Raw genomic sequence first — 27,115 nt, 5'->3', positions numbered from 1 at the left:
GAAGCTGTCCTCTGACCTCCATGAATATGTTGTGGTTTGAGTGTATATGTGTACACACATGTGTTTACATGTGTATATGTGTAAGCACATGTGTGTACACATATACACATAGTAGTAATAAATTAGAAAATTTAAAGTATGAAGTCTTAACCTCTTTGGTTACCTGGAAATTGTTAACCCCAGTCACTAAGGCAGTTTTCGTTTTTTCTGTTTTAGGAGTTCTTTTGAGGGGAGGTGTAAATATGTCACAGCCAGATTTTTCTAATGTATTCACTTTGTTTCACTTCTTTTTAAACAATGCAGTTGGGATAATGAATCCATTCTACTTGCACAGAGCTGGATGCCAAGAGAAACAGGTCTTATAATTTTAAGATTGTGTTGAAAATATTTATCATTTTCATCCCTCATAGATTAACTTTAAAAATTTATGGCTTCTCCCCCAAACAGTAATATTTGCCTCAGATGTAAGAATAAATTTTAACAAATTTCAGAACTGCATGGCAGCAACAGTAATCTCAAAAACCATTATCACAACTAATCCAGGTAAAATGCTTTCTGTTTTCCATTCTTTTGGAAGTGGTCATGAACATATGCCAATATTTGTACAATGTATTTAAGAACCAAACTGCAAGTTACATTTTAAAAAGCTTTTCACTTAATGGTAGCTGAGGAATGTTGAGATAACTCATCCCTAATGATTTCCTCTAACCAGGCCCTGCCTCCTGATAGTCATTTAGCTAGGAGTTCATCAATAGATGAATGCATTAATGAGGTCAGGGCTCTTATGAATTAATCACCTCTCAATAATGTCGCCAGCCTGGGATTAATCATACAACAAATGAAGCTTTGGGGCCATTTTATATCCAAACCACGAAGCAATATTCACCTTTTTGTGGTGAAACACAAAATACATTCTTAGTGCTCTGTAGGAATGCAGCCTGAGGCTCAGCAGTGAAGAGAATGTGCTGCTGAGTTTAGTTCCCAGCACCCACATCAGGCAGCTCACAACCACTGCAACTTCCAGGGGTGCAATACCCTTTTCTGACCTCTGTGGGCACCTACACACATCTGCTATACCCTGCACAGACACATATATGTGTCCTGGAACTAACAAAGGTCTGCTGCCTCTGCCTCCCAAGTGCTGGTATTGAAGGTGTGCAAAAAGAAATCTTTCTTAAGAATTGAATGTAACATACTATCTTATTGTGTGATATTATTAGCTATAGACACTATGTTGTACAACACAGTTCTTGAATTTACATTGTCAAGGATGTAAATTTAGCAGACTATTTATAAAGGTGTTTAAACTTGGCTGGTTGTTTTAAATCAGACATATTTTAATTTCCTGGGCCACACCTACCTACCTTGTAGAAATGGCTTAGATATTTATTTATCACAGATAACATGTTCCCTTTTTCCTTGTGGTTTTCCCACCTTGAGAGTATTCATTAGAGTGGGAGGGAATTCTGTCTTCCCTATGGACAGTCTAAGCCATGCTCTTTAAGGTGTCCATTGATTTGACTGCTGCAGCTCTCTTAGCAATTGCTCCCCTTCAATGTCTAGCAGTTCTAGTAGGACCTTAAAACATTCATTCATTCACCCATTAATTCTCAAATACTCATAGAATGCTTTTTATGCACCAACTATGTATATAAATTCAGTCTTTTTTAGAACAAGACAGGAGACAGTGGAAGGTCAGATGGATGTAAGGATAGTCATGGTGTTGGACACTGGTATACACAATGAAAAAGCACAACCCTTGTTCATGAGAAATATACCCTCGATTTGAGAGAGAATAGTGGTAGGACATATGTAATGGGGCAGGAGGAAAAAACTCCTACATCTGCCTGAGGGAATTAGAGGGGTCTAGGCACTATCAGCACAATAGTGGAATGTTCAAGTGGATTCTGCAACTAAAGAGTTGTGTTGGAGGCTGGGGTCTTGGGACTGATGGGCATTAGAATCCTGTGAAGACCCTTTCAAAGTGATTTTCTTGCCTTATGGCAGGCCACCTAACTACTCCTGAGAAAACTCATATTCTAATTTGAGGGACAAAGCTTTAAAATAACATTAAAGACATTTTTAAAGCTAGCCATGGAGCCAGGCCTGATGTTTCACACCTTTAATTCCAGCATTTGAGAGGCAGAGACAGTTGTCTGAATTTAAAGCTACAAGTGAGATCCTGTCTTGAAAAAACAAAAACAAAACACAAAACCAACAACAACAACAAAAATAAGCTAGCCATTGTCGTGTGTGTGTGTGTGTGTGTGTGTGTGTGTGTGTGTGTGTGTGTGTGTGTGTGTCTATAATCCCAACACTTGGAAGTCTGACACATGAAGATTCTGAGTTTGGGTCATCCTGAGCTACCCATATCTTTCCTCAACACAAACAAATACACTTGTGGGTAGTTAAAACAGGGTTTCTTTGTATAACTTTGACTGTCCTGGAACTTACTCTGTAGACCAGGCTGGCCTCAAACTCATAGAGCTCCACCTGCATCTGCCTCCTGAGTGCTGGGATTAAAGATATGTGTACCCACTGCCTGGCTAACAAATACAACTTTTAAAAGTAAATAAAAAAGAAAGGGACTGGAGAGATGGCTCAGTGGTTAAGAGCACTGACTGCTCTTCCAAAGGACTCGGGTTCAATTCTCGGCACCCACTTGACAATTCACAGCTGTCTGTAACTCCAGTTCCAGGGGATTCAATACCCTCATATAGGCAAAACTTCAATGAACATGAAATAAAAATAAATAAATCATTAATATATATTTTTAAAAAAGTAAATAAAAAAGAGAAAAGAAATGAATATAATATTCAGAAAATCTTGTTGGTCATGTCTGGTAGCCTGAGTTCATTCTTTGGAACCTGTGTATAAGTAGGAAAGGACTGACTCAGGAAAGTTGTCCTCTAACTTCTACATGAGCATAGTGGCATATGTGTCCCCCATCATGTCACACACACACACACACACACACACACACACACACACACACACACTAATGATAGCAACAAGTTAATAAAATTATTTTTTAGATTATTATTTTATATGTGAGTGCTTTGTCTGCATGTATGTATGTGTACCACATGTGTGTCTGTTGCCCTCAGATGCCAGATGATGTCATTGGATCCCCTGGGACTGGAGTTACAGGTAGTGTGAGCCACCACATGGGTTCCAGGAACCAAACCTGGGTCTCTGCAAGAGTAGTAAGCTCTCTTAACCACTGAGCCATCTGTTGGGACCTTATAATTATTTTTTAATCAGGAAATTAATAAAATAATGAAAATGACAAAGGAACATACAAATGACCTATAATTGTATCACCTAGAAATAACTTTGCATGTCTATTCCTCCAGATACTTTTATATATTCACATTTGTCAGTTTAAAAGAGTCTGAGTGGTGGTGGTGGTGGTGGTGGTGGTGGCACATGCCTTTAATCCCAGCACTCAAAAGGCAGAGGCAGGCAGATCTCTGTGAGTTCAAAGCAGTCTGGTCTTCAGAGTGAGTGCCAGAACAGCCAGGGCTACACAGAGAAACCCTGTTTTGAAAAACCAAACAAAACAGAAAGGAGTGTTATAGCACATTTTCACTAGCAACAGCTGCAACATCTTTCCATATTGATTCACTTTGCCTCAGTGTTAATGGCTTAATAATAAGTCTGTTGGATTATGATCTTATGTGGTATCGTGTTTTACACTTAAGATAATTTTATAAGCTAAATTTAAATTTGTAGTAATTTAAAAGATAATTATTTGGCTTTTTCCTTATTATGCATTTTCAATTTAAGATACACCAGAAGCCAATATCCTACTGAATTATGTAAGAGAAAATAAAGAAACAGATGTGGCTGATGAAACTGACAGTTACTTGAGAGAATCCATAAACTGTAAGTGACCTTCTAGATGAGAAAGAGAGATTGAGAGAGATTTTTTTCACTGTTGGGGGTCAAACCAGAACTAATGCATTCTAAGCAAATGTTGTTTCATTGAGTTGTATTCCTAGCTCCTCTTTTTATTTCTTTGGTTTTAATTTTTTTCTGAGACAGGGTCTCTCTATGTAACCTTGACTGACCTGTAACTCACTATGTATACCAGGCTGATATCTGTCTGCTTCTGCCTCCCTAGTGCTGGGATTAAAAGTGTGAGCCACCACACCTGGCTTTAAATTTTTTTATTTATTTTATATGCATAGGAATTTTATCTGCATGTATGTCTATGTACCATGTATAGCCTCAGAAGCCACAAGAGGCTGTTGAATCCCCTAGAACTGGAGTTACAGATGGTTGTGAGCAACCATGTGGATACCAAGAATTGAACCTAGGTCTTCTACAAAAGCAGGTAATACTTTTAACCACTGAATCACCTCTTTAGCCCTTAATTTTTTTAATGGAGGAGCTTATATTAATACTAGCCAATATTGGAGCTGAAAAGATGGCTCAGTGGCTGAGAGCACTGATTGTTCTTCCAGAGGACCCAGGTTCAGTTCCCAGCACCCACATGGCAGCTAACAACTGTCTGTAACCCCAAGATCTGACCCCTCATACGGGCATACATGCAGGCAGAACACCAATGCAAATAGAATTTAAAAAATTAGCCAATCTGAGAGACCTAATGATTCTTTACTCAGGCAAGTACACTGCTCACAGAGTTTTGCAGAAAGTATTCATGAGACCCTGAGTTCAACCCATATATGTATATATTTATATATGTAATTCAGATGTTTTGGATGAGTCTCCATGCCCTACTCTTCTTAGCTTTTTTTTAGACAGGATTTCTCTGTGTAACAGCCCTGGCTGTCCTGGAACTCACAACTCACTTTGTAGACCAGGCTGGCCTCAAACTCACAGAGATACACCTGCCTCTGCCTCTCGAGTGCTGGAATTAAAGGTGTGCACCACCACCGCCTGGCTTAGCTTTTTAAAATTTTTTTCTGTCCCCCCACCTTTCCTTCCCCCCAGGTCGACTGCTCCTATGTTTCCTTTCAGAAAAGAGCAGGCTTCCCAGTGATATCAACTGAAAATGGCATACCATGATGCAGTAAGGCTAGGCACAAACCCTCATGTCATATCAAGGATGAGGCAATCCAGTATGAGGAAATGGGTCCCAAGAGAAGGCAAAAGAGTCAGACATCCCCCACTCTCAGACTTAGGAATCCCACAAACACCCCAAGCTAAACAACCACAGCGTGTATGCAAAGGACCTAGTGCAGACCCATGCAGGCTTCAGTCTCTGTGAGCTCCTATGAGCCCTGCTTAGTTTATTCTGTGGGCTATGTTCTCCTGCTCTCCTCAACCCCTCTGGCTCCTACAGTCCTTGTTTCCTCTTCTGCAGGGCTCCCAGAACTCTGCCTGTGGTTTGGGTGTGGGTACTGCATCTGCCCCATCAGCTGCTGGAAGAAGTCTCTTGGATGATGATTGGGCGAACCCACTGATCTAGAGTTCTAGTGGCCAGCATGGCTTCTCTCTTCTTACCTTTTTAATGTTATCACTTGATAATTAGAAATTCTTCATTCAATGAAGCCTTAATTTCTCATTCTTTTTCTTATTTTGTGATGTTCATATCCACTATATAATCACATTTAAATAGCTAATAGAGTGTCATTCTGTTGTCTTAGCTACTTAAATGTCTTCCATGTATTTCATTGCTTTTCTGTTGGGACATAAGCCTTTGCCCTATCTGAGAACATATGTAGAATTGTAATACTTGTTTTTATTTTTAGTAAACTCAGTAGTTGATGTCTATACAGTGGAACAGTTGAAAGTAAAAGCTCTGAGAAATGAAGGAAAAGCTGATCCTTTCTATGGCATCCTCTATGCTTACATTTCTACGTTGAACATTGATGATGAAACTACCAAAGTAGTTAGAAATAGATGGTAAGTAGACATTATTTTTTAACAAATTCATGTTTGTAAAAAATAACTATTGTTAACAAAGTTAAGCTCTATAGTAGTTAAAGATATTCTTTGCCTTAACTGTGGTTGTATGAAAGAAGTTTTTATATAAATAAAACATAATTAAAAGTTTCCATGACAAAATATATTCTGCGTTGGATAATTTTATGTCAGCTTGACACAACTAGAGTTATCTGAAAGGAGAGAGCCTCAATTGAGAAAATGTCTCCATAAGACCAGGCTCACTTGTGTTCTCTCTCTCTCTCTCTCTCTCTCTCTCTCTCTCTCTCTCTCTCTCTCTCTTTGGAGACAGGGTCTCAATATGTAGCTCTAGCTGTCCTGGAACTCACTCTGTAGACCAGGCTGGCCTCAAACTCACAGAGATCCACCTCAGGCATTTTCTTAATTAGTGATTAATGGGACAGTGGGGGGAACAGCCCATTGTGGATGGTACCATTCCTGGGATGGTGGTCCTGGGTTCTATAAGAAAGCAGGATGAGCAAGCCATGGGGAGCAAGCCAGTAAGCAGCACTCCTTCATGGCTTCTATATCAGTTCCTGCCTCCAGGTTCCTGCCCTGTCTGAGTTTCTGTTCTGGCTTCCTTCAATGAGGGACTACTGTAGTCAGACATTTCTCTGTCCTGACCTCCCGCTCCCTATCTCAGTAGCTTCTTCCAAATTGCCACACAGAGACTTAGTATTATTTATAAATGCTCAGCAAATAGCTCAGGCTTGGTACTAGCTAACTCTTACATTTAAATTAACCCATATTTCTATCTATGTTTTGCCACATGGCTTATGGCTTGTTACCTCATTTTCTACATGTCCTGTTTGCATGGTAGATGGCTGGTGTCTCTCCAGATTCTGCCCTTCCTCCCAGAATCCTCTGTGTCTGGCTGTCCGGCCTATACTTCCTGCCCAGCTACAGCCTGTCAGCTTTTTATTAACCAATGAGAGCAATACCCATCCACAGTGTACAAAAGGATTATTCCACAGCATTTCCCCCCTTATGTCTAATTAAAAAGGTACATTTTTAACATAGTAAAACTATATATATATATATATATAAACTATATATATAACAGAACAATTATTAAGTAAGAATTGTAGTTAAAATATTCAGTTGTTTGTATTTGAGAAAATATTATCTATCTTATCTTTGTGAGTCCAAAGTTTTGTACCTAGTTTACCTTTTATCATAACTAAGGAAAACTATAACTATGACTATCTTGTCTTCAATTCCATCAAAGACCCCAGAAGGGTGAAATGTTACCTAACAACAGGGACATCTCATTGCCTGGACAGTCACCCAAAGTTCTCTGTAATGTTGGGGCATCCAACTCTGGCCTACAGGCCTAGCATATCTAACAGACTTTCTTATGAAGCAGGGAATTTGGGAGGACTGTCCTACCTAGTCTTGGCAAAGTTTGTCAGTCACTTTTCTTGCATCCTGATGGTTCAGTTTGGACAGTATATTGTCAGCAATTGAGGCAAGGGCAGTTTCTTGCTCTAATGACTAGCTTATGCCATAAGGAAAGTAAGCTCCATATGGAGTTTCTTCAGTGCCCATCATCTTCTCTGAAGTAGATTGGTGCTTCCAGGAGCAGACATGTCTCACTGTCATGAAAAGCCTTAGGTTATTAAACATATTAAATACCATATTCTGTTGGTCTTTGGAGTGTTTGAAGACCATCTAAATATATCTGTGTATGACCTTGAAAACATACCTAACATGACTATTAGTTTGGGTATTAGACTATTAATCTGTATTTCTTAATTATACATTACATTTTTAAATGAGATGCATAAGCACAATACCCCAAACAAGAGTAGATTTATACATATTGTATAACAAAATTAACTTTAAATTTGTATCAGTAAACTAAAATACAAAATCCATACCAATGTTAAATTTTTAAGATTAATAATTAAGTTGTTTTTTGGATTAAAGTAGATTCAATAATCTACCCTTTTATCCTATCATTCCTATATCCTATCCCCATTTTTTCTTTTAGAAAGAGATCTTTGAATCTAACTCCTTTGGTTAGTTTTTTTTTTTACTATGACCAATAATAATTTGCAACCAACCCCCCTAAACAAAGACAAACATCTATAATCCATTTTATGGGAATGTGGGCATAGTTCTCTAGACTACTTCCTGTTGGTTGGGGGTGATGGTAATCTTTGAGGGACCTTGAGAAAATTCAGGATTATGATCAAGTCCTTACTGTAGTATTTTGTGAGGCTGGATCATCTCAGTCAGCAGCCTTGAACATGTTCTGGATGTTGGATCATCTAGGTCATTCAGTTTTTATTAGTGTCTGGTTTCCTTGCGCTGAAACTACACAGACTTTTAGTTTAGATATGTAACATACATATCTGTATTAATAGAAGTATAGATTGTGCATTGTACACAAGTCAGCCAAAGATGGGTTTTTTATTATGTGTTTGAACAGGTAAAATATACATTATGTGTTTTGTGGGTTTTTTTTGTAGGTTTATTTTTTTATGTCTGTAGCCAGGATTTCAGGGGGTCCTCCTTGATCAAACCTGATTTTCCTTAACCTGGAATGAATCCATAGCCTCCCATTTCCTGTGGAAACAAAAGCATAATCTCTCTCCCAAAGCAACATATCTTTTGACTTAAATTTTTATATCAAGATATTTTTTTAAAAAATATAGGTTGGTTTAATCTAGCAGTTTCTATAATCCAAGGTCTTAGCAGCCAAAAAAAAAATTTTTTTAGTTAAAACTATTCATTTATTTCTCTCACCAGAAAAGAACAGTAAGGATTTAAACTTAAGCATCAGCAAACAAAGAGAAAAAGTAGACACATACCCTTAATATATGAAAAATCTCATTTTGGAGAACAAACCCCAAAGATATGGAAACATAGTTCCCTTTTCAAAAATGCTTTCAAGGTTGCAGAAGAAATAGGAGAATAAGAACAATGTAGAAACAGGAACAACCAAATGACCAGAAATTACAATTTATACCATAGTTACAATTTTGAAAATATACAGTATGACTACTAATAATGAAAAGAAAAATATCCTTTTCATGAACATTTATTTTAGCTTCTTATTTATTAGAATTGTGTACTAGTTGACCCTGAAAAGACACTTAGGAATACTTCTAGAAAGAAATATCCACCTCCTTGCAAACAAACCCTGGAACATATGTGGAATAGCCTTTATGCTTTTTCCCCCCCTCCTCCCTCTTCCTGCCCCAAGCCTTCCCCCACCACTCCCCCCATTCCCACCTTCTCCAAGTCAAGGTCTCCCATGGGGAGTCAGCAGAGCCTGGTACATTCAGTTAAGGCAGGTCCAAGCCCCTACTCTCTGCACCAAAGCAGCCAAAAATTTTAAAGACAATACAATAATATACATAATCCAGACTCTCTGTGTATTTTCCATCTTTATGTGGCTTATTTCCTTTATATTACTTTACTCCCCTTTTTTAAGGACTTTATTTTATTATGTTCAATCTATATTTTTAATCTAAGACTATATATACTCTTTCTCTTCTCTCTTCCAAGCTATTTTTTTAAACACACTGTAACCCATTTGGGCTTTTTCTATCTGAATCTGTCCTTACTGTGTAGCTGTAACCTTTTCTGTCTGCATGAGCAAGAAAAAAGGAAGGAAGGAAGGAAGGAAGGAAGGAAGGAAGGAAGGAAGGAAGGAAGGAAGGAAGGAAGGAAGGAAGGAAGGAAGGAAGAAAGAAAGAAAGAGAAAGAGAGAGAGAAAGAAAGAAAGAAAGAAAGAAAGAAAGAAAGAAAGAAAGAAAGAAAGAAAGAAAGAAAGAAAGAAAGAAAGAAAGAAAGAAAGAAAGAAAGAAAGAAAGAAAGAAAGAAAGAAACTGCTGTATAACTTAGATCATGGTGTTCTGGTGCTGGCTTCTTCCCCTTGGTTCCCTGAGAGTCTAGTCTCATGATGGAGGTATGTTTACTGCTAATTCTGGGAGCCATGTTTACTGTCCCAACTCTGAGAAGTTTCTGGGTCCACACTGCTACCACATTGAGTGAAGCCCACTGCTCACAAACACCATTTAAGTGTTTGGCAGCAGAGGCTCTCAAAAGAGCTGCCTGTTTTTGCACTAGTACCAAGCCAGGAAGCCCTCTCTTAAAGGAGCTGTACCTCTGCTCACCACCAGCAGAGACCACCCAAGGAAAAGCAGCTACCAAGAAGCTGTGCTTTGTTGATGTAACCAACCGTCTTATTAAATAAGAAACACAGAAACAATGTAAAAGAGAAAGCCAAGAGGTCAGAGCTCAGAGCTAAATCTCACCCTTCCTTCTGCTGTCCCAGCTTCGCGAAAAGAGACCTACTTCCTGTCGGTTAGTTTTTTTAAAGTATGTTGTTCTGCCTTCTCATTGGTTGTAAACCCAAACACATGACTGCCTCGTCACCGTCTGAATGTACAGCCCCCTAGGTCTTAAAGGTATATGTCTCCAATGCTGACTGTATCCCTGAACACACAGAGATCTTATGGGATTAAAGGCGTGTGCCACCACCGCCACACTCTTGCTATGGCTCTAATAGCTCTGACCCTGAACACACAGAGATCTTGTGGGATTAAAGGCGTGTGCCACCACCGCCACACTCTTGCTATGGCTCTAATAGCTCTGACCCTGAACACACAGAGATCTTATGGGATTAAAGGCGTGTGCCACCACCGCCACACTCTTGCTATGGCTCTAATAGCTCTGACCCTGAACACACAGAGATCTTATGGGATTAAAGGCGTGTGCCACCACCGCCACACTCTTGCTATGGCTCTAATAGCTCTGACCCCCAGACAACTTTATTTATTAACATACAATCAAAATAATATTTCAGTACAATTAGATTACCACCACATTTGCTTGATTTTGTTTTTAATGTGTCTATAATCCTTTTTTTAAGTTTTGTCAGGTTTTATGTTGAAATTTGGGTCCTATGTTGGGCACCATATATAGTTGGACATTTCTTTCCTACCTACTACTTCCCAAATAACAAACTCAGAGGCTGAATATTAATTATAAATGCTCAGAAAATAGCTCAGGCTTGTTACTAGATAACTCTTACCCTTAAATTAACCAATAATTCTTATTTATGCTTAGTCACCTGTGTAGCAGGAATCTTAAAAGTTCTTATTAATAAAATCAAACCCGAGGCAAGTTATTGGGGTCCATGCTGGTAGATCAGAGAGACAGAACGAGCCACAGCTAATCTCACCTGGTCAACTTCTCAGCTGGTCTTGTTTCCTCAGACTGGAAGCTTCTGTATCCTCATCCCAATGGCTCCCAGCTGAACTACTGCTCAAAAGCCTGAATGCTTAACCAGCCACATGCTTTACCAGGCCAAAATGCCTAACCAGCCAAATGCCTCTAGTTTCTGGTCCTCACGCCTTATATATCTTTCTACTTTCTACCACCACTCCCTGGGATTAAAGGCTGGCTTTCTGGGATTAAAGGCGTGTCACCATGCTTGGCTGTTTCCAATGTGGCCTTGAACTCACAGAGATCCAGAGGGATTTCTATCTCTGGAATGCTAGGATTAAAGGTGTGAGTGCCACCATTTTCTAGCCTTTGTATCTAGTAGCTGTCTGTTCTCTGACCCCAGATAAATTTATTAAGGTACACAATATTTTGGGGAACACAATACCACCACATCTCCTCTCTTTTTGTCTAAAATTAAAAAAAGCTTATAACTAATACAAGAAAAACTATCTAATAAGTATATACAATATATACAGACAAAAATTACATTAATGATGTCTAGTCCATTAACATTTGACAGATCCAGACAAAAAACTCCATTATATATATTAACAATGTCCAGTCCAGTAACATCTGATAAACTCAGACCAAAAAACTTTCATTACTTATCTTATTTAAAATAAGTAGTTCCTTTTTAAAAGTAGATTCCATAAGCTCCCTTTTTATCTTATCATATCCATATTCTTTCTCTTTTCTTTTCATAATAGATTCATTAGTCTACCTTTTGTCATTTTTATATCTTCCCCTTTTTCTTCAGTGTAGATTCAATGATCTACCTATTTATCCTATTATTTCTTTATCTTTTTTTCTCAGAGTAGATTCGATGATCTATCTCACACCTGGCTTGGTACCTTTTCTCAGTACAGTATTCTCATCTTGCTTCTTTGCGTTTGCCGGCAGCTCTCTGACTCTGCCCTTCCTCTTCCCAGAATTCTCCCAGTCTGATTCTCTCACTCAATCTCTTCCTGCCCAGCTATTGGCCAATCAGCTTTTTATTAGGCAATGAAAGTAATACATATTCACAGGGTACAAAAAGATTGCTCCACAGCAGACTACAATGTAGACATGTAAGCCAAATAAAATCCTTCCCTTCCCAACTTGTTATTTGGTCATGGTGTTTTGTCACAGTAATAGAAACTCTAAGACAGATTCACTGATGATAACTGACTTTTAGGCCTACAGTAGAGCTATTTGCATTAGTGCTTGTCTAGCACAAGCAAGGCCTTGAGTTCAATTTCCAGCACCACTAAAAAGAAAGAAAAAAAACACACTGGTTTTTAAAGTAATATAGATCATATTTCTGCATCATAAAAGATAATATTGTTTGAAACTTTTTTTTTCCAGACAGAGTTTCTCTGTGTAGACCTGGCTATCCTGGAACTTCCTCTGTAGATCAGGCTGGCCTTGAACTCACAGATATCCACCTGCCTTGGCCTCCTAGCACTGGGATTACAGGCATGTGTCACAACTGCCTAGCAGTTTGAAACTTTTTTTTAAAATTACACTCATGATATTCATTACTTACACATGATATTAATCACATTTGTGGTATTCATAGATTACATTTGCAATATTCATTCAATTATATATATATATTAATTTTAAATGTCGAATATGATTTCTTGAAGGGGGTAGGAGGTCTTAAATACAGGCTTACAGCACAATGGGAGGACCCTGAAGGGCAGAAGTTCACTAATGATGTTTTACAATCTTGCATCTAAGCTGTTAATGCCCATTATTCAGGATACACAGACAAGGAGCATTCCTTAAGCATTCAGGAGGGTGGAACCTGGCAGGGAATTAGCATTGGGAGGATATCAAGATCAAGGTCTGCAAGCAAGGCAACAGTTACCCAAAACAGGGGCCAGGGCCCTGCAGATCCCCCTTTTATTAAAAAATGAGCTTCTGAATTGGGTTGCGTGGGATGTCAGCAGGTCACCTTACCCGTCATGGAGACGCCTGGCCAGGCCACACAGGTGCTCTGTCTTAGGTTGGTGAGTGCCCCCCAGGCATTACCCATCTCTGAATACTCATCATACCAGCTCAATAGTATGTGAGCTGCATAGTTAATTGCTGCCAAAGATCTCAAAGTGGCACTGGGCTTGCAATCTGTGTGTTCGATACAGAAAAGACCAACAGAGGTCCTATCTCACACATAGCCAGTAGGCTAAAGGCAACTGAGCCATTCCCTTCCTTAATGAGCCATACTGTACATTGGAGTCCTTGTAAGATAGTATCCCAAAAGCAACTGGAACTTGAGTTTATAAATTTATAATTTTCAAAGCCAATCGAGATGTATATAAATACTGAGTTAAATTTATCATGCCAAATAGAATGAAAGATTAACTAACTGTGGTAACTACTTTTGTTGCCAGGGTCTCCACTGTGCTAGCTGCAGTAAGCAATTATGAAATGGTAATCCCAGAAACAGTAGCAACGGTGTGCGCCATTGTTATAACAGCAACAGCGGCAGCAGCAATGTCAAATTCTCTTCTGGATTGTGTGGACATCCACTGGCATGGATACAACTCCAGTAACACGAACCTCCAAGGCCCATTTTTCTTGATCCCAGTATGGCTTTAGCTGGCAGGTCTTCTGGAGAATCCAGTCTCATGGCTACAGTTCCTAGGCTTACATTAATGCTCGCCAAAGCTGGCCATATTGGGCTCTCAATCTCCATTGGCATCAGAAGTGTAGATTTTTTCATGAAGGCCCATTAGGTCTCTGTCATATTGGGCTTCTGCAGCAGCCACAGGGCGCGTTCAGTGCTCAGGAATCCAAAGAGGAACCTCATTGTCCTGAGGAAAGACATAAACCAAACTCCAGGGCCACACCAACACTAGATCGGGTCTCCTCCACATGCTAGTAGAAAGATCCTTCCATCGCTCCAGAGGGTGATTTGCAACAGGAGCCCTCCAGTGCTTATCTGCATCGGACCCTCCAGCAGAATCCACCGATAAACTCCAGCAGAATCCACTGATAAAAAAAATTTTAAATATATAAAACAAGGGAAAGAATAGAATGTGGAGAGGAATGATGAGTCCCTAGCTCTCCCTTTTTTTATCTTTAGTAAAATGTTTGTTTGTTTGTTTAATATTTCAAATTTTTCTTTTATTTTTATTTATTTTTTATTGTTTAAAATTAATTTATTTATTTTTCTATTATCAGCTTGATAGAGTATGTATTCTTAATAGTGAGATGTTTCATTGACGGTTGCTCAGTAATTGAGTAAAACCGAAATTTATTATAAGCCACAGTCATCCTAGGGACCTCCATGCTATATATATAGCCTCCATGGTTCTGTGGGTTGTAGTCTGATTGTTCTTTATTTTATATCTAGAATCCACTTATGAGTGAGTATATACCATGACTGTCTTTCTGGGTTTGGGTTACCTCACTCAGGATGATTTTTTCTAGTTCCATCCATTTGCCTGCAAATTTCATGCTTTCATTGTTTTTCTCTGCTGAGTAGTACTCCACTGTGTATATGTACCACATTTTTTTTAATTCATTATGTATACAGTGATCTGCCTGCATGTATGTCTGCAGGCCAGAAGGCATCAGATCTCATTATAGATGGTTGTGAGCCACCATGTGGTTGCTGGGAATTGAACTCAGGACCTCTGGAAGAACAGCCAGTGCTCTTAACCTCTGAGCCATCTCTCCAGCCCCGTACCACATTTTTTTCATCCATTCTTCCATTGACGGGCATCTAGGTTGTTTCCAGGTTCTGGCTATTACAAATAGTGCTGCTATGAACATAGCTGAGCATGTATCTTTATGGTATGAATCAGCATTCCTTGGGTATATGCCCAAGAGTGGGATGGCTGGGTCATGAGGTAGTTCAATTCCTAATTTTCTGAGAAACCACCATACTGATTTCCACAGTGGTTGTACAAGCTTGCATTCCCACCAACAGTGGAGGAGTGTTCCCTTTGCTCCACATCCTCTCCAGCATTGACTGTCATTGGTGTTTTTGATTGTAGCCATTCTGACAGGTGTAGGGTGGTATCTCAGAGTCGTTTTGATTTGCATTTCTCTGATGATTAAGGATGTTGAGCATTTCTTTAAATGTCTTTCAGCCATTTGTGATTCTTGTTTTGTGAATTCTCTGTTTAGCTCTTTAGCCCATTTTTGAATTGGACTGTTCAGTATTTTGATGTCTAGTTTCTTGAGTTCTTTATATACTGTGGAGATCAATCCTCTGTCAGATGTGGGGTTGGTGAAGATCTTTTCCCATTCTGTTGGCTGTCTTTTTGTCTTCTTGACTGTGTCTTTTGCCCTGCAAAAGCTTCTCAGTTTCGAGAGGTCCCATTTATTAATTGTTGTGCTCAGGGTCTGTGCTGTTGGTGTTATATTTAGGAAATGGTCTCCGGTGCCAATGTGTTCAAGAGTGCTTCCTACTTTCTTTTCTATTAAGTTTAGTGTAACTGGATTTATGTTGAGGTCTTTGATCCACTTGGACTTGAGTTTTGTGCATGGTGACAGATATGGATCTATTTGTAATCTTTTACATATTGACATCCAGTTATGCCAGCACCATTTGTTGAAGATACTTTCTTTTTTCCGTTGTATAGTTTTGGCTTCTTTGTCAAAAACCAGGTGTTCATATGTGCATGGATTAATGTCAGGGTCTTCAATTCGATTCCATTGGTCTGTATGTCGGTTCTTATACCAGTACCAAGCTGTTTTTATTACTATAGCTCTATAGTAGAGTTTGAGGTCAGGGATGGTGATGCCTCCAAAGGTTGCTTTATCATATAGGATTCTTTTAGCTATCCTGGGTCTTTTGTTTTTCCATATGAAGTTGAGTATTTTTCTTTCCAAGTCTGTGAATAATTGTGTAGGGATTTTGATGGAGATTGCATTGAATCTGTAGATTGCTTTTGGTAAGATTGCCATTTTTACTATGTTAATCCTACCTATCCATGAGCATGGGAAATCCTTCCATTTTCTGATATCTTCTTCAATTTCTTTCTTTAGAGATTTAAAGTTTTTATCAAAAAGGTCCTTCACTTGTTTAGTTAGTGTTATCCCAAGGTATTTTATATTATTTGTGGCTATTGTAAAGGGTGATGTTTCTCTGACTTCTTTCTCAGCCCTTTTATCATTTGTGTATAGGAGGGCTACTGATTTTTTTTTGAGTTGATCTTATTATATCCTGCCATTTTACTGAAGGAGTTTATCAGCTGTAGGAGTTCCCTGGTAGAGTTTTTGGGGTCACTTATGTATACTACCATATCATCTGCAAATAGTGAAACTTTGACTTCTTCCTTGCCAATTTGTATCCCTTTGATCTTCTTTTGTTGTCTTATTGCTCTAGCTAGAACTTCTAGTACTATATTGAATAAATATGGGGAGAGTGGACAACCTTGTCTTGTTCCTGAATTTAGTGGTATCGCTTTGAGTTTCTCTCCATTTAATTTGATGTTTGCTGTTGGCTTACTATAAATTGCCTTTATTATGTTTAGGAATATTCCTTGTATTCCTGATCTTTCTAAGACCTTTATCATGAAGGGGTGTTGGATTTTGTAAAAGGCTTTTTAAGCATCTAATGAGATGATCATGTAGTTTTTTTCTTTCAGTTTGTTTATTTGGTGTATTACATTGACAGATTTTCGTATGTTGAACCATCCTTGCATCCCTGGGATGAATCCTACTTGGTCGTGATGGATAATTGTTTTGATGTATTCTTGGATTCGGTTTGCCAATATTTTGTTGAGTATTTTTGCATCAATGTTCTTGAGGGAGATTGATCTGTAGTTCTCTTTCTTTGTTGCATCTTTGTGTGGTTTGGGTATTGTAGCCTCATAAAAAGAGTTTGGTAGTGTTCCTTCTGTTTCTATTGTGTGGAACACTTTGAAGAGTATTGGTATTAGTTCTTTTTTTTTTAAAGATTTATTTATTTATTTATTATGTATAAGCATGTATGACTGCAGGCCACAAGAGGGCACTAGATCTCATTACAGATGGTTGCGAGCCACCATATGGTTGCTGGGAACTGAACTCAGGACCTCTGGAAGAACAGTCAGTGGTCTTAACCTCTGAGCCATCTCTCCAGCCCAGTACTATTTCTTCTTTGAAAGTCTGGTAGAATTCTGCACTGAAATCATCTGGTCCTGGGCTTTTTTTGGTTGGGAGACTTTTGATGACTGTTTCTATTTCTTTAGGGCTTATTGGTCTAATTAAATGGTTTATCTGGTCTTGATTTAATTTGGCATGTGGTATTTATCCAGAAAATTGTCCATTCTTCCTGGTTTTCCATTTTTTGTGGAGTACAGGTTTTTGAAGTATGATTTGATGATTCTCTGGATTTCCTCGTTGTCTGTTGTTATGTCTTCCTTTTCATTTCTGATTTTGTTAATTTGGGTGCTCTCTCTTTGCCTTTTGGTTAATTTGGCTAGGGGTTTGTCTATCTTGTTGACTTGTTCAAAGAACCAGCTCTTTGTTTTATTGATTTTTGTATTGTTCTCTTGTTTTCTATTTCGTTGATTTCAGCCCTCAATTTGATTATTTCCTGGCATCTATTTCTTCTGGGTGAGTTTGTTTCTTTTTGTTCTAGAGCTTTCAGTTATGCTGTTAATTCATTGATATGGGATTGCTCCATCTTCTTTATGTGTGCATTTAGAGCTATGAATTTTCCTCTTAGCACTGCTTTCATAGTGTCCCATAAGTTTGGGTATGTTGTACTTTCATTTTCATTGAATTCTAGGAAATCTTTAATTTCTTTCTTTATTTCTTCCTTGACCCATTCAGGTTCCAGGTGGGCATTATTCAGTTTCCATGAGTTTGTAGGTTTTCTATAATTTTTGTTGTTGTTGAGGTCTAACTTTAAGGCATGGTGGTCTGATAAGATACAGGAGGTTATTCCAATTTTTTTTTATCTGTTGAGATTTGTTTTATGGCCAAGCATGTGGTCAATTTTTGAGAAGTTTCCATGGGATGCTGAGAAGAAGGTATATTCTTTTGTGTTAGGATGGAATGTTCTGTAGATATCTATTAAGTCCATTTGAGTCATAATATCTGTTAGGTCCTTTATTTCTTTGTTAAGTTTCAGTCTGATAGATCTGTCTTTTGGTGAGAGTGGTGTGTTAAAATCTCCCACTACTAATGTGTGGGGTTTGATGTGCGTTTTAAGCTTTAGTAGTGTTTCTTTTATGAATGTGGGTGCTTTTGTATTTGGGGCATAAATGTTTAAAATCGAGACTTCATCTTGGTGGATTTTTCCTGTGATAAATATGTAATGTCCATCCTGATCTCTTTTGATTGATTTAGTTTGAAGTCTATTTTATTAGATATTAAGATAGCTACACCAGCTTGTTTCTTAGGTACATTTGCTTGGAAAGCCTTTTCCCAGCCCTTTACTCGGAGGTAGTGTCTGTCTTTTAAGTTAAGGTGTGTTTCTTGTATGCAGCAGATGGATGGGTCCTGTTTTCTTATCCATTCTGTTAGCCTGTGTCTTTTTATAGGTGAGTTGAGACCATTGATATTGATGGATATTAATGACCAGTGATTGTTAATTGCTGTTATTTTTTGTGGTTGTGTTGTGTTGTCCTTCTTTAGTGTATGTTGGTGTGGGATTATCTATTGCTTGATTTTTCATCAATGTGTTTAGCTTCTTTGGGTTGGACTTTCCTTTCTAGTGCTTTCTGTAGGGCTGGGTTTGTGGACAGGTATTGATTAAATCTGGTTTTATCCTGGAATATTTTGTTTACTCTGCCTATGGTGATTGAGAGTTTTGCTGGGTATAATAGTCTGGGTTGGCATCTGTGGTCTCTTAGTGTCTGCATGAGATTTGTCCATGACCTTCTAGCTTTCATAGTCTCTATTGAGAAGTCTGGTGTTATTCTGATGGGTTTGCCTTTATATGTTACTTGGTCTTTTTCCTTTGTGGCTCTTAATATTTTTTCTTTGTTCTGTGTGTTTAGTGTTTTGATTATTATGTGGCGAGGGGACTTTTTTTTTCGATCCAGCATATTTGGTGTTCTGTAAACTTCTTGTATCTTCATAGGTATTTCTTTCTTTAGGTTAGGAAAGTTTTCTTCTATGATTTTGTTGAATATATTTTCTGTGCCTTTGAGTTGGTATTCTTCTCCTTCTTCTATCCCTATTATTCTGAGGTTTGGTCTTTTCATGGTGTCCCAAATTTCTTGGATGTTTTGTTTTTGTGTTACAACTTTTTTGTCTTTAGTGTTTTCTTTAACTGACGAATCTATTTTCTTTATTGTGTCTTCAGTGTCAGAGATTCTCTGTTCCATCTCTTGCAATCGGTTTGTTATGCTTGTTTCTGTAGTTCCTGTTCGTTTAGTCAGGATTTCTATTTCCAGCATTCCCTCAGCACGTGTTTTCTTTTTTCTTTTCTTTCTTTCTTTTTTTTTTTTTTTTTTTTTTGGTTTTTTGAGACAGGGTTTCTCTGTGTAGCTTGCACCTTTCCTGGAACTCGCTTTGGAGACCAGGCTGGCCTCGAACTCACAGAGATTCGCCTGGCTCTGCCTCCCAAGTGCTGGGATTAAAGGCATGCACCAAAACTTTCTTTATTGTCTCAAATTCATTTTTCAGATCATGGAATGTTTCTTTCATCTGTTTAATTGCTTTTTCTTGGCTTTCTTTGATTTTTTTCCCATTTTTTTGTTCATTTTTTCTTCCATTTCTTTAAGGGAATTTTTTATTTCCTCTTTAATGGAGTTTTTTATTTCCTCTTTAAGGGAATTTTTTATTTCTTCTTAAAGGGCCTCTATCATCTTCTTAAAGTCATTTTTAGGATTGATTTCTTCTGTCTTGGTATGTTCAGGTCTTGCAGGTGTAGAATCACTAAGTTCTGATGTTGCCATATAGGTCTTTATGTTGTTGCCTGTATTTATGCACTGGTGTCTACTCATCTCTTCCTCTGCTTGGTGCAGCTGAGCAGGGTAGTCTCACCAACACCTCCAACACCTCCAAGTTGTTGGGTTTAGCAGGATCAGCAGCTGGGCCCTGGGTTAGCCTCAGATGGAGTGTTCAGATTCATTCTGGTTCTGTCCCACAGAGATAGCTTCTTCCCCAGGTGTTGGGATCAAAGGCATCCCTGTTCCAAGCTCTTGATTAAGATCTTGTTTTCACTAGCTCTTTAGCGGGTAATAGCTCAGTTTCTGGTCTTTATTGCAACTGTGTTTCGGCCACTGCCTCCTGGGCCTGCCTGCCTCCGCACCAGGCCTGTCTACCTCTGTGGGCCGCCACCACTGGGCCTACCTGCCTCTGCCTGCCTCCGCTGCCGCCGCACCTGTCTACCTGAAACTTTTTTTTTGTTTGTTTGGTTGGTTTTTTGTTTTGTTTTGTTTCGTTTTTCTAACAAAACAGGGTTTCTCTGTTTAGTTCTTGCTGTCCTGGAACCCACTTTGTAGATCAGGCTGGCCTTGAACTCAGAGATCCTCTTGCTTCTGCCTCCCAAGTACTGGGATTAAAGGCATGCACCACCATCACCTGGCTCAGTTTGAAACTTTTAATTGGGATGACTAAACTTGTTTTATGATTTGGCAGAAACAGTTTTGCTTGTCATATTTTATAGCAATATGGAGACAGTATTTAATTTTTTTCAATGCATGACATATCTGACCTCCATCCTCAGTCATTTCCTTGCATAAAAAATAAAGCCCAAGACATTTACTAATTTTTGTCAAACAATGGTTGGTAAGAAATATCTAAAATGTTATCATGAAAGTCTCTTTACAGATTTTTATGACTGCTTTTTTTATTGAGATTAACTTGAGAGTCACACAAAGTTAAAAATATAGAGATACTCCTTCTTCTATTCCTATTATTCTTATGTTTGGTCTTTTCATAGTGTCCCAGATTTACTGGATGTTTTGTGTTAGGAATTTTTTAGACTTAACATTTTCTTTGACTGATGAATCTATTTCCTCTAGTTCCTGTTTGCTTACCCAGGTTTTCCATTCCCAGGATTCCTTTGGTTTGTGTTTTCTTTATTGCTTCTATTTCCATTTTCAGGTCTTGAACAGTTTCCTTTATCTGTTTGTTTGTTTTCTTGGCTTTCTTCTAGGGACTTATTGATTTCTTCCAACTTTTTTGTTTGTGTTTTCTTCAATTTCTTTCAGGGATTTTCTTTCATAGCCTCTTTAAGGACCTCTATATCTTCATAAAGTCATTTTAAGGTCATTTTCTTGTGCTTCAGCTGTGTTTGGATTGTTAAGATCTTGCTGTTATAGGGGCTGACCTGGGTACTCTGCATATATATTACAGTTGTGTAGCTTGGGCCCCTTGAAGGACTCCTAACAGTGGGAACAGTGGCTGTCTCAGACTTTTTGTTGTTGTTCTGTTTTGTTTTTTTGAGACAGGGTGTCTCTGTGTAGCTTTGGAGCCTGTCCTGGAACTTGTTCTGTAGACCCAGCTGGCCTTGAACTCACAGAGATCTGCCTGCCTCTGCCTCTTGAATGCTGGGATTAAAGGCGTGTGCCACCACCACCGGGCTTGTCTCCAACTCCTTTACTGGCTTTTGGAACCCTACCCCTCATACTGGGTGGCCCCACCCAGCCTTAATACACTCGGAAGTGCTTAGTCTTACTGCAGCTTGATATGCCATGTTTTGTTGATACTCATGGGAGACCTGCCCTTTCCTGAACAGGAACAGAGGGGGAGTGAATTGGTGGGTAGGAACAGAGGAGAGTAGTGGAGAGGGGCTGAGAGGAGAGGAGGGAGGGGAAACTATGGCTGAGATGTAAAATAAATAGGAAAATAAACTTATTTTAAAATAAAGAGATAAAGCCTGGTGTAATGGTACCCTTCTGTAATCCTAGCAGTTGGGAAGTGGAGGCAGGAAGATCACGAATTTAAAGCCAGCTTGTGCTACATGCGACCCTGTCTTCAAAACAGAAAACTCTCAACTAATACAAACAAAAGAACAGAGAGATCTTTCTTACCCTTTGTCCAGTGCACTCTAAAGTTACATTTTGCAAGGTATAATGCCTTTCTTCCATCAGGACAGTGAAGTCATCACTAAGATCATCTCATCCAAGTCCCCAGATTTGCATGTTGTCATTGTGTGTGTATGTTCTCTGTAGTTTTGGCACAGAATGGCTTTGTGTATCTGGTTTCATAGTAAAGATACTAACTTCAGGGATTTTAGAACATTTTATAATGTCATTAGACTAAGACAGATATAATGCTGCTAGAGATCAAATTTGTCACTGAGAACCGTTGTCTTCTGAATAACATGTGTTTCTTTCCAGTTCCGGCTGTGGCTATATTGTAAATGAAGCCTCCAACACCTGTACAATTTGCGACAAGGATCCTTCCAGACTTCAGTCATTTTTTCTCGGTTTTGATGTACTGGTTGATCTTACTGACCACACTGGGACCCTCCATTCCTGCAGCCTCACAGGAAGTATTGCGGAGGAAACTTTGGGCTGCACGGTAAATAACAGAAAGGAAGAAATAGATACAGATATTTCTAATATTCTTGAATATTCTTCCTTAAAACTATAGATTATTTTGTTGAACATTTGATAGAAACTAATTAATAGAAATCTTGGGAAAAGCCATCTTGGTTTAAACATACGTATTTTTAAATTTGTCTTTTTAAATGTTGTATTTTATGTGTATTGGGTTTTGCCTGCATGTATATTTGTGTATCACATGCCTGCCTGGTGCCCATAGAGGCCAGAAGAAGGCATCTGACCTTCTGGAATTGGAATTAAAGATGGCTGTGAGCTGCCATATGATTGTTGGGAACTGATCCTGGGGTCCTCTGCAAGAGCAGCTTTTAATTACTGACTCATCTCGCCAGCCCTAAACATAATGTAATTTTAATGAATATATGATCTATTAACTAATTTTAACTATTATGAGTAATGGCAGGCCTTCAGAAAAACAGAAGACTAAATATGACATTTTAGGACAGTGTCCTGCTATGTAGCTCAGACTGGTCTTTTTTTTTTTTTTTTTTTTTAATGATTTTTCAAGACAGTTTCTCTGTGTTGCCCAGGCTGTCCTGGAACTCATTCTGTAGATCTGGCTGGCCTCAAACTCACAGATATCTGCCTGCCTCTGCCACCACCACCCAGCTTAAATATGACATTTTATATAGTCAATTATAATTGGTAAAACATATTGGAGTTATTGATCAGGAATGCACTGGCTGTTCTGGGAATCTGTATTGGCCATATCTCCTATCCAGCTGTATAGCCAGTTCACATTTTGTCCCAGTCCTGCAACTATAGAACAGCAGCAGATACATGGAGACAGGCACACATTTGTTAAAACCAGGTCACGGCACATATCTGTAATCCTAGCACTTGTGAGGCGGAGGCAAGGGGATCATGAGTTCAAGGCCATCCTTAGGTGCACAGTGAGTCTGTAGGATAGACTGGGCTATATGAAATTCTATCCTAAAAAAACAAAAAAATAAGAGAAGAGAAAGAAAACAAAACAAAGACAGATCATAAAAATTAACCATTAAATTTTGACTCAGAATTCTGAGCCAATTTATTGGGAAGAATTTTCCCTGCTTGAACCCTTGACTAGCTTCAGTGATTCTGGTGGTAGTTTTCCACGCTTTATCTTCGCTATCAAAGGAACTGAGCTGTAATGCTGTGAGTCAAATTCCATTTCTAGTGAGCAAGTGTGCTTCACAGTGTTGTCAAGTGAGTTATCCATGTCTGCTTCAGAAACACCTATGTGATCTTTCTTTTTCAACAGATAAATGAGTTTCTTGCAATGACAAGTGAACAGAAAACGAAACTGAAGTGGCAGTTTCTTTTGGAAAGAAGCAAAATTTATGTAAAAGTGAGTATATTTTTAAAGTAGTGTTATTTTATAAATTCAAGCAGTAAAACAATCTTCATGGGAGATTTTTCTTCATGAAGATTTTTCTCAGAGCTGAGGATAAAACCAAGGGCCTTTCATATGCTAAGCAAGTGCCCTATCAAGTAGCGCCCCAGCTCAGGAGTGTGTTGCCATTAATAGTTCTCAATTCTAGATGTGCAGAAGGTTTTGGCTGTTATGGAAACAATGGAAATAGTCATAGACTAAAGGGAGTTACCAATAACACTAAATAGGCCAGCGAAGAAATGCCCTTTAATGATACTGTCAAGACAAGGCGACAGACACCACAGCGCTGCCTGTGTGCACTGCCCTTTGATGAGCCAGGCTTGTAAAACAGCAGTGCAGCGTCCTGCATCTGGGCCGACAGAGACGAGGTGTGAACTCCAGTGCCGCCTCTCCTCAGCCGTGCAGTCCACAGATGTGAGTTCACTTCACTCAGCCTGTGTAGTTCTGTGATCCTACAACTGTGAAAGGCCAGCACTTACTCTTGAGACACTCTAGTGAGAGGACAACAGCCAGTGCTCCTTCCTTCCTTCCTGCTATGTTTTCAGTGTTTTCTCTTGTAATCCTAAGTTGCTGAGCTCCAGTTTGTATTTGCTGATATCTATTCTATTAGAACTTAGGATTGAGGAAATGGACAAACGTGTTCATGAGCACACGTGCCATTAGTGGTCAGAGCAATGATGTCCTCTCTTCTGTACAACCTCTGCAATGGCAGAGAATGGGGGTAGAATGTCAGCACTTTGACATAACTCTGATGACCTCTTCTGCGGTCCTTGTGAATGTTGTTTCTACTCCACCGCAGCCTCAAAGGGGCTGTACTATTTCCAGATAGTCTCTTTCTAGTGGCCTCAAGCTTAATCTGAATACATTGCAGACATGGAGTCGGCAATGGCCTCACCAATATTCCTAGAACCTGGGTTTCAGGTTGTAGTAACTATGGGTCCCAGGCCCAGGAGAGAAGTTAGTCATAGGCTGCATCTCCCCACATTCATATGAACCCACAAAATGTTCTGTTCTATCATCATAAGAACAGACATGACCTTGCTAATGACTTTGATCACTTAAACCATTTATTTATATTTATTTTATGTTTATGGGTGTTCTGCCTACATGTCTGTCTATGTAGCATGTGTATACAGTGACTGTGGAGACCAGAAAAGGGCATCTGACCCCATGGACCTGTAATTACAGATGGTTGTTAGCTACCACATGGGTGCTGGGTAGTGAACCAGGGTCTTCTGCAAGAGCATCAAGGGCTTTTAACCACTGAGCCATCCTTCTAGCCCTGTTTGATTCATGGAAACATATATAAAGTTTTCCAGATTTGATTCATGTACACCAAATTTTCCTCAAATAAAATTATATTGGGTCTTTCCAAAACATATGTTTAAAAGATTGTATTTGGAGCTGGGCAGTGGTGATGCCCAGCACCCACATGGGGCTCACAACAGTCTTTAACTCCAGTTACAGGGGATCCAGTATCCTCTTCTGGCCTCTGAGAGCACTAGACATGCAAGTGATGTACAGATATGTGTGCAGTACACGTAAAAATGTATTTTTATTGCCGGGCAGTGGTCGCCCATACCTTTAATCCCAGCACTCTGGAGGCAGAGGCAGGCGGATCTCTGTGAGTTCAAGGCCAGCCTGGGCTACAGAATGAGTTCTAGGACAGGCTCCAAAGCTACACAGAGAAACCTTGTCTTGAAAAACCAAAAAAAAAAAATGTATTTTTGTTTTGTTTCTTTTGAGATAGGGTTTCCCTCTGAGCTTGGACCTCACTATTAACTGTTTTCAAATTCAAGGCTATCCTCCTGCCTCAGTCTTCCAAGTACTGGGATTACAGACAAGAACTTTCGTGTGTGTGGATTAGTGATGTAACCCCATAGTTAAGACTCTACCAGCAAGCCATATACCTAGACCTTAGAAGACTTTTAAATCGGACTCATGAAAGATCTTGGGCAGATATAATTATAGTACACAAAAATATACAATAGAGACCAGAGTCTGTGAGCCAAGTGCAATGGCTTAAGCCTGTATCTAATTTAGAAGGTAAGGCAGGAAAATTGTTTGAGACCAGGAGTTAGAGGCCAGCATGTGTAATAGCAAATCACAAAACCCTATCTCAAACAAGCAAAAATATAAATGTAAGAATTATTATTTGACAGATTTGATCAAGTATGCCAGCTAGGTAATCTGAGTACCTGGGTGGTGGAGGCAGAAATACCAGAAGTTCCAGTTCATTCTCAACTATATAGAGAGTTTGATGTCATCCTGGGCTATATGAGACTCTGTCTTAAATCCAAAATAAAACTCTGCCTATAAAGATGAAATATTTTCTACAATTCTCATATTTTGATTAAAAATTGTTGCCACTTAAAGTGATTCCAAGCTGGGGCTGGCAGTGTACACTTGTAATTCCAGCAATCATGACATCAAAGTAGGAAGATCATGAGTTTGAAGCCAGCCAGAGCTTCACAGCAAAATCCTGTTTCAGAAAAGCACAAAGCCAAACAACAACAGTAAAACTTGGAGTTCTTCCTTTGTGGTATTGGTTTTCAACTTTGTGTACAAGGTAGTATTTAAATCTAACCCTCTGTCTCTTTTCTTCCTCAGCTGATTTTATCACACAGAGCAAGGGGTGGATTGAAAGTTAGCATACTCTCCTGTAAGCTTGCAGATCCTACCGAAGCAAGCAGGAACCTGGCTGGACAAGGACACACTTAAAACCATGTTTTGTTCCAAAATCTGGAAAAGTATAGGAATTTAACTCTTTAAAATGGCATGTTTGAGAATTATGTGTAAAATTACATTTGGCCTAAATGTAGTAAAACTATTTCCTAGGTTGTCACTGTTTCCTTCTGGAGTTGGCCCAGCTACTTGGGAGACCAATAGCTCTGCCTGTCTCCTCTCACACTGGAAAGTATTTGCTTCTGTGCAGTAATAAACATGCTGATCTTCCTCCCGGGTGTGAACGGTTTCTTTGTCTTCCCTGTGGTGGCACACTTGACAGGCACAGTGAAAGGCTCTGATGTGGAGAGAAGGGTGACTGTGCAGGGCTGGCCCTGGCTTTGGTGATGACACTCTGGAGCTACCTGGTGCACGCAAAGGCTTGCTGATGCAAGCTTGGCACTTATGAGTCACT

At 39.1% G+C, this 27,115-nt stretch overlaps 1 protein-coding gene across 1 annotated transcript in view; it reads left to right on the top strand.

Moving 5' to 3' along the window:
- Nucleotides 1-26,936, top strand: part of Meiob (meiosis specific with OB-fold) — a 50,751-nt gene extending 23,815 nt beyond the window's left edge. Inside the window, exons 8-14 of the mRNA XM_028854697.2 lie at nucleotides 304-356; nucleotides 448-543; nucleotides 3,790-3,888; nucleotides 5,721-5,874; nucleotides 22,377-22,560; nucleotides 23,845-23,931; nucleotides 26,587-26,936. Coding sequence (XP_028710530.1) covers nucleotides 304-356; nucleotides 448-543; nucleotides 3,790-3,888; nucleotides 5,721-5,874; nucleotides 22,377-22,560; nucleotides 23,845-23,931; nucleotides 26,587-26,697 — 784 coding nt within the window. The 3' untranslated portion in view covers nucleotides 26,698-26,936. The remainder of the gene's footprint in view (nucleotides 1-303; nucleotides 357-447; nucleotides 544-3,789; nucleotides 3,889-5,720; nucleotides 5,875-22,376; nucleotides 22,561-23,844; nucleotides 23,932-26,586) is intronic.
- The last annotated feature ends 179 nt before the right edge of the window (nucleotides 26,937-27,115 follow it).

Source organism: Peromyscus leucopus, chromosome 8b, assembly GCF_004664715.2.
Source record: "Peromyscus leucopus breed LL Stock chromosome 8b, UCI_PerLeu_2.1, whole genome shotgun sequence".
In the NCBI taxonomy this organism is placed as follows: domain Eukaryota; kingdom Metazoa; phylum Chordata; class Mammalia; order Rodentia; family Cricetidae; genus Peromyscus; species Peromyscus leucopus.
Note: the sequence above shows the minus strand (reverse complement) of the source record. Positions and strands in the feature narration are given on the sequence as shown.